The 11,360-nt window shown below is 39.7% G+C and overlaps 1 protein-coding gene across 4 annotated transcripts in view; it reads right to left on the reverse strand.

Moving 5' to 3' along the window:
- The window catches only part of cep192 (centrosomal protein 192), a 40,170-nt gene that overhangs the window by 15,401 nt on the left and 13,409 nt on the right, over positions 1 to 11,360 (reverse strand). For 3 of the 4 annotated variants that reach the window (XM_015050695.1, XM_015050696.1, XM_015050698.1), the window contains 19 exons: positions 10,506 to 10,655; positions 10,357 to 10,421; positions 9,992 to 10,240; positions 9,726 to 9,867; positions 9,467 to 9,549; positions 9,115 to 9,381; positions 8,050 to 8,641; positions 7,333 to 7,453; positions 7,073 to 7,229; positions 5,512 to 6,175; positions 4,841 to 4,981; positions 4,538 to 4,686; positions 3,024 to 3,254; positions 2,789 to 2,914; positions 2,264 to 2,404; positions 2,040 to 2,103; positions 1,790 to 1,929; positions 1,249 to 1,341; positions 965 to 1,083 (listed from right to left, as the gene is read on the reverse strand). In XM_015050695.1, coding sequence (XP_014906181.1) covers positions 965 to 1,083; positions 1,249 to 1,341; positions 1,790 to 1,929; positions 2,040 to 2,103; positions 2,264 to 2,404; positions 2,789 to 2,914; positions 3,024 to 3,254; positions 4,538 to 4,686; positions 4,841 to 4,981; positions 5,512 to 6,175; positions 7,073 to 7,229; positions 7,333 to 7,453; positions 8,050 to 8,641; positions 9,115 to 9,381; positions 9,467 to 9,549; positions 9,726 to 9,867; positions 9,992 to 10,240; positions 10,357 to 10,421; positions 10,506 to 10,655 — 3,694 coding nt within the window. The remainder of the gene's footprint in view (positions 1 to 964; positions 1,084 to 1,248; positions 1,342 to 1,789; positions 1,930 to 2,039; positions 2,104 to 2,263; positions 2,405 to 2,788; positions 2,915 to 3,023; positions 3,255 to 4,537; positions 4,687 to 4,840; positions 4,982 to 5,511; positions 6,176 to 7,072; positions 7,230 to 7,332; positions 7,454 to 8,049; positions 8,642 to 9,114; positions 9,382 to 9,466; positions 9,550 to 9,725; positions 9,868 to 9,991; positions 10,241 to 10,356; positions 10,422 to 10,505; positions 10,656 to 11,360) is intronic. The other variant, XM_015050697.1, reaches the window with a different exon arrangement.

Genomic DNA, 11,360 nt, shown 5'->3' on the forward strand with positions numbered 1-11,360 from the left:
CATTAAAATTTAAGACATACAAATTGAGATTTTTTTTTTTTTAAGGATGCATTCTATGGAGAGTGAAAAGTGCCAAATTGCAATAATTGACTTATAAAATATGTGAATGCATCAATATTTTAAAACTGGAAATGGACATAATTAAATACATAAGTTTATGTGCTGCAATTAAATGTATTGATTTCATTTTAAAAACTCGATATGCCTATTTAATGCTTAAATTACTTTGAATGAATCAACTTCATCCATCACACTCTGGACGGGATTTGGGCAGCTTCTGTAGAGTCCCTGACGTCCAATTGGCCGCTTCAACAGGAAGTCAAAAGAACTTCTTCCAAGTTTGCTACGACTCGGGTCAAAATGTGGTCTTACCTACAAGAAGCTGACAGGCAGGCCCCGCCCACTAGCTAACACCAGCTCACATTCCCTCTTGAACCATTTCACACCAAAATAGAGGCTGAAGATGTTTGCCCAGAGGTTGCATTAATAAATTACAACTTATTGAAGTCATCTCCACACTTTCCAGTGAAAATTTGGACCTCAGTCATAGCAAATGTGGAAGAAGTTCTCTTGCCTTGCTGTGGAAGCAACCAATCAGGCATCGGGATCGCTATAGAAACTGCCCTAAATCCCACCGACTGAGTTTGATAGGTGAAGCCGATCGTTTAATTTAATTCATGATATGCTTCAGTATAAAATAAGCAAAAAAAATCTCTAGTTTTTTTTTTTTTTTGATGAAATCTAAAAAATTGAAGTGCATATAATTTTATATTTAAGAAATTTTGTGTTTTCTAGTTTTTATAAATTGAGATTTGACTAATTTCACAAGCTATTCATTTAATGTAATTTGGCACTTAACTTTCCACAGTATTAATTGTATGATAGATTTTTTTATAACCTTTTAACCAAAAAGGACCAAAGATCTCTCTTAATGTCCGAGTGAAATAAGAAATCTCATGTATACCTCTCTTTACACTTCCTGCTGCTTTGTGCTTTAAATGATAAAACGACACCTTGTTCTTCTGCCACTCTCAGGCACAGTTCATCGGGCGTCACCGAAAAGCTATCACTGTTGTCACTGATCTAGAGAGAAAAACAAATGAAAGTCAACTGCAAATAAATAGAGTGCAAGAACAAATGAACATTTCAAAACATGTTTCTCCACTGCTAAAGCAGAGTTCTGAGGCCCAAATGTCAGCGGCTACCATAAACCATGAATCTAATCATAAAGGCAAAGGTCAGAATTACCTTCAGTTTCAGTCGAACATCGATGTTTCCTGCATTCTTTAATGGCAGAGTCTGTTCACTACATTTACCCACAGGCGCAAAAAGGCTCACAGTCTAGGAAAAAACAAAGATATGTTGCCATTAAATTCACATTTTTAAAGAAATGTTGAATCTACAAAAAAGTCTGTATTATCTAAAACTGCAAGTCAAATAAATTAAAATGAAAAAAAAACTAAGACAAGTCTGGACACATTCTTCTAAATGAGTTTTCTAAAGACACTTAAAGAAAAAGGTTGGATATCTACCCTTTATATTTGAAAGAAAAGGGTAGCTATAAGACAGGGGTGTCCAAAGTCGGTCCTCGAGGGCCGGCATCCTGCACGTTTTAGTTCTTTCCTGGTGGTACTAACAACCTTTCAGCTTGTCGAGCCATCATTTGATCCAGGTGCGTTAAACCAGGGAGAGAACTAAAACATGCAGGATGTCAGCCCTCAAGGACCCACTTTGGGCACCCCTGCTATAAGAGAATGACAAAAGAACAACCACATGACAGCTGTGCTACCTGCAGATCTTTAGGAGCATGGACTCTTGCAGTTCCAGACTTGGCCTTCAGAGGGATACTCCTAATGATCTGACTGGGACCTGGAGAGTCAATTTCAATGTCCACACGAGCGCTGTACTCATCAGCTGGACCCAGGGCTTCTTAAAAACCAAACAGTAGAGTCTAGTGATTTAGCAGTACAGATGTAGAACCAGACTTTTTAAAAATAATATGCTGGATAACTTCACAAGTTAAAAGTACATTTCAGTACCTGAAGAAGTTCTGAACTTCTGAGGAGCCTTGAAATGGACCCAGACCATAAAGCTTTCTGGGTTCTGGGAGAAATGCGTCGTGTTAAGGTGCTTTGTAAATGTATGGTTAAAAAAAAAAAAACATTTACTAATGAATCCCATACGACTACACCTCCTAGATGGAATTATAAACAAAACAATTCAGACTGACATTTTATTAACAGAAGATTTAGGTAGAACTAACCTCTCCGTAGCTGGCGTGCATCACATGATTCATGACCGAGGGAGAGGCCAATGGGACCATGTGTGCAGCCTGCTGTGTCGCTTCGGGCGTCATGCCAACGGGGTCTTTGGAAAGGGTGAAGCATCGCCATGCTGTGGCATTCTGAAAAGAAAAGTATGCAAAGCTAAGGATATCAAGTAGTGTTCAGGCCTTTGGGAATGAATAGACATATTACACAAATTAGAAAAAATGTGAATATGGGGGCAAAAAAAGAAAAATTCAAATACTGAACCACCTTACATTAATGTTGTACATTAGTGTTCATGAGCTTGAACAAAAAACCTACAGAACATTTTATTTCCTTTTTCCTCTTATTTGACAGTTTTCAACTGTTTGGTTTGTTTGTGTTGATATTTTGGGTTTTTTGCTCTTTTTTTCTACAAAAGTGGTCAAGAACAGCTATAGAAAACAAAAGAAAGTATGACCCTTTGTTTGCAACTAGAGATGACTGGGCTAATGGATCAGTACGGGTTTATCAGAACTCACAGCGCTGATCACCAGGCGGATGGGTACAGTAGCATGGGTTCTGTTCAGCAGTCTGAGAGGTAGAGATTTAGCGCTCCCTTCTGGCAAGTCTCCAAAATCCAAAAAGCCAGATTCACCAATTTCGATCTATTAACCCACAAAGGAATATTTCATGAAAACAACAATCACACATTACCTGCATGTCTCCAGGTCTGTTCCATGACTTCATGTTTGGTTCCACATTAGAGTCACTCACCGCTAAAGCTGGGTTTTCTGCCACTGCGATAAGCACCACCCGTTTGGCAAAGATGTTGGCTCTGGTAGCCAGCTCCATCTCAGCTGAGGCAGGCCAGGAGCAAACACTGAGGATGCACTGGTAGACTCCAGGCTGTGGAGGGACGAGCAACACTTTCTGCTCCTCTGTACTCTTGGGACCGATGATGGTCTTATTTTTCACCATCAGCCACTGGTAAGGCAAGACGTCCACCTGCAGTTATGAAAATGGGGGTGGGGGGGATCTTAAAAAAAATAAAATATACAATCCCTACACCAAACTCTGGCTATGTGTTGCTACACAAATCAAATGGATAAAACCAGAGGTTGACAAAAAATAAAAACTAAAAAACATTTTTAATCACTTTAAAATTAAATCAAACTCAACTTCAACAGCTTCTTTGCCGTCCCTGTTTTAGGGCAGCAAGGATGCAAAATGTGCTAAATGAGCAAGAATTTCAGATGTTTTTATGAACCAATATCAGTTTACCTTTAAAGAGTGAGGGGAATGCTTAAGTGACGAGGTCACTTAAGAACTCCAGTAACTCCAATATTGGAGTAATTGAAGTTCAGTAACTGCAATATTGAATTAACTCAATATTGGAGTTAATTCAAGTAGGGGTGGTCATGTCAAAAATGAAAAGAAAGGCCACTCAGCAGAGAGGAAGTCATTACTCCCCCACAAAAAAAATGTAAAATAGTTTTACAACAGTTTCTAAAGGCACACAGCAATACAAATAATCTTGGGAGATTTCTCTTGTGGTTGAAGCCATAAAATGACCATCGATCCATTTGGAGAGAAAGAATAAGAGGTGATCTGCTAACCTTAGAAAAACACCAGTTAGAAGTACAAGAGTGGCAGCATCATGCTGCAGGGACACAAGAGGTGCACTTCACAAAATAGATGACTTCATAAGGAAAGAATGTGAAAATATTGAAACACCAAAACTACAGCAAGGAAGTTTAATTGGACAAGGAGAAATGGTCTAAAATACCTGCAAACTGTTGTGATGTTAAGGGACATCTGACCCAAGTCGTGCAGCTTAAATTGCAATTCTGACAAGTAAATGTATGTAAACAAATAAAAATAATGCAATGTTTCCAATATGTAAATAAAAATAGCTTGGGTGATCTCAAAAGACCCAAGCCAATTAATCGGCTTTAGTCTCATATTCATAAAATATTATATACATATATATGGGGTACTGTATTTAAGATGGTATGTTTTTCTTTTATTCATTTTATGGATTTTCATATTTTATATTTCATATTTATATTTCATATTTTAAAGTATTGAGAACCTTGTCACTTTTAATCACATTATATTTATTGTGCATTATGTAAAATTCCCTGTTCTAAAAGAAAGCCGACTCACCTCATTGTAACTAAATTGGCATAAAAGTTGAATAATCATATATATATATATATATTTTTTTTTTTTAAACAGTGCATGTGACCCTCTGGCTTTACCTGGATGTTCTTGAACAATAAACAAACCTTCTCTCCATCGATGGCCAGGCTGGTGACCGTGATGGAGACCTGCTGCCACCTGTCAGATGGGTTGAAGAGGCTGAGAGAGGTTTGTGAGGCGATGCCAACACAGCAGGCGTGAGGGAAGCGAAGCTCCTCTGGTACCACAACTTGGCCTGAGGATGACAATGAGAGCATAAACTGATGCTGGCAGCTTTCTGCAATGTCTAAAAGGTTTAGATGTCATTAAGTTTTGTAACATCTCCCTCATCTTAACAGCAGATTTCAAAAGACTAATGTAGAAAACTCCGCTATGCCTACTACTGGTACCTCTCAGTTCTTCAAGACCGCCAGTCACCATAGGCTCTCCACCATAATGGCTGTAGGGTTTCCCCATTATTCCCATGTCATGTCGACTCTGATGGGGTAAAGTGAGGGAATGAGGTCCAGCCGGTCCTGGAATCAGAGAACCTGAAGTGGGAAGAATGGCTCAGTTAGGTCACTGAGAAACATCTAAACACAAAGTAGTTGGTATATTTGAAAATTGCAGTCCAACATGACTTCAAACACAGGTTATGTTTTCAAATCGGTGATAAAAGCAAAAATAAAATCTAGATTCTACTGCAGTCTGTCTATAGGTTATTGTAGATCTAAGATATTTTTGATTTTTGTTGGCTAAACTGTACATGATATATTAGGGAAATGTACAAGTCAATTAATCGCATGATAAATTAAATGATTTAAAATTTGTAGATAAAATTTATAGTTTCAGCTTCATTTATTTTAGACATTTAAAATGTCTTCCAGTTCCAATGTTAATTTAAATTGTATTCATTTTTAAAAATATGTTCTTGCATCATTATGCCATTATTATTATAATACTTCAAATGGTGTCAAAGCAACAATATTGTCGATCACCACAATAACTTCTGGAATGATTTATCGTCCAGCAAAATTTGTAATTGTGACAAACTCTAGGCAGTAAAAACCAGAAGACGTGCCTGTAGAGGACATGTTGTAAAGACCGTTTCCTGGCGGTCCCATATGAAAAGCCCCAGAATGCAGCTGGGCATCAGCTCCCAGGAACTGCAGAGGTAGTGGCGAGCTGACGAGGGAACGTCTGGTGAGGATGGACTGGACATCTCCTTTGTGGGGAAGATGCACCATGCTTGGACACTGAGGCTTAAAACCTGGAATGTGGACATAATGAAGGGCCTCTGCTGTGTAAGGAGGGGGCAGCATGCCAAGCCCCCTTGAGTACAGCGATGACAATGCAGAGGGGGCGGCTCCCCACTGCTGGGGTCCTGGTGGAGCTGCAGAGCCAATGGTATGCTGGATGTTTAGGTTGCTGCTGTAGCCTGAGTCCACTTTAGTCAACTTCCTATTGCTGGAGTCCGGCAGGTTCCTGTGGCCTGTGAATCCAGGCATGACGTCCCCAGGAGCAGGAGGGTAGCTACATTCACTCTGGCTGCGGGTGCAGCTCAGAGGGGCGCCGCTGCGTTGGACCTCAGGGCTTTTGCCCTGCAGAGGCGGTAGGGGGTCCAGGCTTTTAGACTGCTGCATGTTATCAAGACTTCTTGCTGGGTTAGGTTGTAGATCTGGTTCCACAGGTGGGGTAGGACTGAACCTGATGATGGTGGTGCTCAGTCCCATGGTGGATTCCCTCTGCAATGAAATAAGTTTCACTAGGAAACCACTCAATAACTAACAAAAATACCAATTAGGGCTGAAACAATTGAGATAAATTACATAAGTTGATCACTGCAATAATCATTAATGAAGTATATGGACTCAGAAAAAGGTCATTTGTTGAAAGCCTAACAGAGCCAAAAATATACAAAACATACATTTTGCATTTTAGATTAAAAGAAAAATAAAACTTGTGTGAATATTCTACCAAGAATAAAGTGAATTAGTTTTAGCTTCATCCGATTTAAATTTTGTAAAGAAATAAAAACTCAATCAAGCAGATTTTGCTCTTAAATTATTAACTGGTTAAATGAAGAAAAAGACTAGCGATAAACTGTAAAAAAATAAAAATAAAAATATACCACTATATTAAGCACCTTCTGCTATTTAATTTGTTAGTGCAAAAATAACAGTTCAGCACCACATTGTACTGATATGTCCAGCAGAAAGGCTCAGGCTTTTCACATGTTTAAGTATTGTTTTAGCTGCAGGTTCATCCTTTAATCAAACACTAAAAATAAGCTGCATTATTGCATTTTAGATGTTTTTCTTCAAAACAAACTGAATGATTTCTTTTGCATCTTTAAATGCATTTCTAATATTGAATAGAAAAGGCTCAAGTGGTTAAATTAAAAATCTACAGAATGTTTAATTTTTTGTGCAATTAGTTAAAATAATTAGTTGTAGACATAATACCAATTAACCATTTGAGGCAATAAAGGCAGTTTCTTCAAAATATTTACATTTTAAATGCATGTGCAGCCCTAAAAAAGTAACATTTTGACAAGAGCTTGACAGTACATTTAAAAAAAAATAAATCTGTAGAAAACTTCCCAAAGCTTCAGTATAAACATCTCAGCAGTCCAGCTGTACCTTTTGCCGCTCAGGTGTGGGCAGAGTAGTTCTGTCGTTTACCGAGATGTATGTGAGCCTGCTGAGACTGGGGCTGGAACAGACTGACTCGGGTGAGAGGTCAGGACCTGGACGTCTGTCTGCCAGCCTGCCGTTGGATGAGGAGGGAGAATGCAAACTGGGAAGACAGACAATATTTTTCATTTGCAAATTTGGACCAGTGAAAAAGCAAAGAAAAGCAATATTTAATCCTTCTGGTTGATGGATGTTGGATACAATACCTGGTATCAGCAGTGGGAATGAAGGTCTGACTGGGAGAGGAGTGGGTCAGAGGGGAAGTGGAAGGCCTGAAGTTGCTCTGAGTCTCCTCCACACTTGGCTCAGGGAAATGTCCCTGCATGCCTTTGAACCAAAGATTGAATCTCAGAATAAACAATAATGACATCACATCTAGAGATGCAGCAGTCTGATATTAATCTGTATTGTACAAACACTGGAAAAAAAAAAATTCTAGATCGGCATCTGTAACGATGCGTCTGATCCATAAGGGCAGATCTATTCAATCCAATTCTGTGTTTTGTGCTCTGAGCAACATACTTTATATTCAGAATTCATAATTACACTTTTTGAAAAGGTTTGTTCCAGTTTATTTTTACATGTTTGACTAATATAGTCAACCTATTGTTTTTCAGTTTCTTTAATTTGTTCAGTCACTGCAGTTAAGGGTAAAACAACCAATATAAAATGTAAAGTTGTTTTTACATGTTTGACCAAGCTAGTGAAGCGACCGGTGTATTTAAGTGTGCTGTACTGGTGAAAAGTAGCAAATAAATTTGTAATTCAGTACATGTATATCTGTGTTTAAATGTTTTAAGTCAATTCAGCATAGTTTTTTTTTTTTTTTTTACTAATCCTCAGATATCTGTATCAAAAGTAGAAGTGGAGCGGTGCGCCTCCCTAACTGCATCAGTGAAGGTGAACCTCTGGGTATTACTCACCAGGTAGAGGACCTTGTGCAGGCTGAGCTCTCTCTCCTGAGATCTCTGCCTGCTTCTCTGAGCTTTGAGGTAGAGTTGTGGTTAAATTCCCTGGTGTGATCTCTGCAGAACCTCTGGGCCCGTCCTGCGGGTCCTGACCTACACTTCTCAAACTCTGGGTCAGGGGGGACGGAGCTTTGAGAGGCAAGCCTGACTGGGACTTCCTCCAGCTTTGGGAGGCTCTGGGTAAGCTTTTGTCATTCTTACAAAACGGTTCTGAATTCTGTCCCAACTCCACTGTCTGTCTGGCAGAACTGAGAGACAAATGAGGCCCGGAACTCCTGTCAGGTCTGCCGCAGTTTGTTGCTGCGTTACACTCCAGAGTCGCTCCGTCCTGTCTGCTGGAACACCCTGACATGGGGTTCTTCTGACAGCTGCTGTGACCGTCGGCCCAGCTGCTCAGGTTAAAGGTTGTGTGTACGTCAGATGAGTCGCTGCTGCCAGACACGTTGGTCTTCAAGTATTTCTCCATGTCAAAGGCGCTCATCTCTCCAACACAGATGCTCCTCTGCAGAACCTCTGTGACTGTGCTCTGATCTGGCTGAGGGGGCGTCTAAGGAGGACAAACAAAGGAGTTCATCTAATTTTCAACAAACACTCGAAACAAATACAAAATACCAAAATAGAGCTGAAACAACTAATCAGGTCAATCGTGATTAGTGGTTTATTGACACGCGTTAACTCAATAATACTGTATTTGTTGGCTCTTTAGCACAGTATATTGAACACACACATGAATATAACATTGTTTTAACTACAAATTTTTAATTATTGAGTCGATAAGTAATACATTTCATTAAATTGAGATAAAAGGCAGGATTAAATAAGCGTTCACCTTCTATTCCTTTTCAAACTAATTTTGTTCTTGTTATGCACGCCCATGTTTTCTCTGTCCTACCGATTGCTTAATTGTTTATAAAAACCCGTCTGAAATGAATAAATCAAAGTCATAATTCATTACGATGCATTTTAACTCTACCAGTCACTTTCAGAGGAACAAATAGTGAACAGATAAATTAGTCCTACCTGATTATCCGTGTTGGGCGCCTGTTTGTGGGTGGCGCCGGACTCCGGTCCACTCCTGGCCCTGGATTTCTTGGACAGACCTACGATCAGAGCAGCCAGCTGGGACGGGTCAGTGCTGATGGAAGCGTTGGCGATAGCCGAAGCGATTGTGCTGATGCTGAGCATCAGTGAGCTGCTGTTATCTGGAGACAAAACGCTTTGGTTCATCATGGTCGACTCGGATCCTGAGGCTGGAGTGTATTCAGACATGGCAGCCCCAATATGGTCCTGAAACACACAAACCCAGATAGATGAGAACATATTATAGGTCTCTTTTTTCAATTCATTTTTAAACACAAGTAGCATTAGGTACCTCAGTTTTACCAGGTTCTGGGTCAGGATCCCCTTTTGGTGACAACCTTTCACCAGCAGCATTCAGAGTTTTGTCCAAATCTTCTGCAGAGACATAATGAGCCCAACAACATTTAAGAAATTAACCAAAAGCATTATGAAAAGGTCAAACTGTAACTGAGTGTGGTGTCAGAAGTGCAGGAAAAAAAAACAACTACCGATTAAAAATCACTATACACTGAAAGATTCGCATGTCTCGTGTCAGACGTTTCCAAACACACCTGTGTTGAGAGTTTTGTCTACTTCACCAAAGTCTACAGTGGCACCGAGATGCAAGTTGTCATTAAATGAGAAGTCAGGTTGTTGGATGAGTGGAAAAGGTTCCCTCTTTTCTGGAGAGGTGATGATGTAACCAAAGGATGGCTGGATGAAGAGAACGATTTCAATGAAAACATTAAAACACACAATAAAACCGGAATCCATCTCAGCTTCAAATATACACAGAATCACAATAAGTTATTAACCGGGACAGACTGCATCTACTGACCCGTTTGACATCATCTCCATCAGTCCTGCCCAGACAGCCCAGGGCTTCTGAGCGCTGGCTGAAGAATTGTCCTAAAGACAGCCGCAGGTAGCTTTCATCTCCCTGCCTGATCTCCGACGAGACCTGGGAAGCCCTCATCAGAATGTGGCTGCTGGGTGGACTCTTCCAGGAAGAATCACTGCGGAAGGTGCTGTTGCCTCCAGCTGCTGGCTCAATTTGCTCCTCCTGGTGGAGAGAAATACTCAGAAACTGAACAGAGGAGGCACTGTAAGCTAACCCCCGAGCATTTTAGCTTTCTGTGTCATCTGGAACAGTTTTAATACAAGATAGAAATCAGGATCAAATTTGATCCCAAAATGATTTACCTGCATAAACTGGTGCTCTTTCTCAAACTCCTCTTGATCCTTCATCATCTTCTCCATAGCATCACCTGCAAATTAGTAGCAGCAAAATGCATTTAATTACGAATCACTTGCATATTCTTTTTACAAGAAAGTTGTGATCTTTTACATACTGGCAGATAGAAAGTCCTCATTTTGAAACTGGCTGCTATTATCCAATTTCTTCTCATCAACCTCTTTCTCAAAGTTGGAGTAATAAGCCAGGTCAGTGACCCACTTCCCTTCTTCATTTTGGTAAACGACACTCTGACCGGCATTGGCTCCTGAAGAAGAAAGCTGCTGTTAATATTTAACAAGAACATTGGTGCGCATGTAGTTACAGAATCAGATACTACTACAGGTGCACTGATAAATTGGCCCCGATTTCTTTAGTTGCAGGTGACTGGCCGATTTTTGCATGTGAAACCCCTTCTGCTCTGCTAGGAGAGAGCTGGGCTCCCACAGCTCAAGTTAAGTAAAAAGTTCAAGACAGACTTGATGCCACTTGATGAAATTTACTTCAGAATAAGCAAAATTAAAAATGATTACCACGGCTGATGATTTCACCCAAATGTTTAACATAAAACTTTTTGGTCCAGTTTAGAAGCTACAAATTTTGGAAAAACTATCCAAAGATTAACATAAACACAAATGGCAGGTTATTATTTATTTATGAACAGAGAGTTCAACAACGTTGCTCTTATATGGAGATTGCATGATGTTACAGGGAGAAGCATTCGGTAAACTAAGAAAAATAAATGTTTCCAATTATTTTAATATGAGGGGATCTGCAACCATAAAATTCTATTTACATTAAAGTTTACGTCGACGTTTTTAAGACCTCTGAAAGACTGATTTGAGACATTTTTATACCAATCAAGGTCTTATTTTTAACAGATAAATTCAGTGATTCAGATTTTTTTTTTTTTTTTTTTTTTTTTTTTTTTTGGGGGCCCCCCCCGGGTTTTTCCCCCACTTGGGGTGAACAA

This window comes from Poecilia latipinna, unplaced genomic scaffold (genome assembly GCF_001443285.1).
Source record: "Poecilia latipinna isolate Pla-1442-1.1 unplaced genomic scaffold, P_latipinna-1.0 Scaffold1006, whole genome shotgun sequence".
NCBI lineage: Eukaryota > Metazoa > Chordata > Actinopteri > Cyprinodontiformes > Poeciliidae > Poecilia > Poecilia latipinna.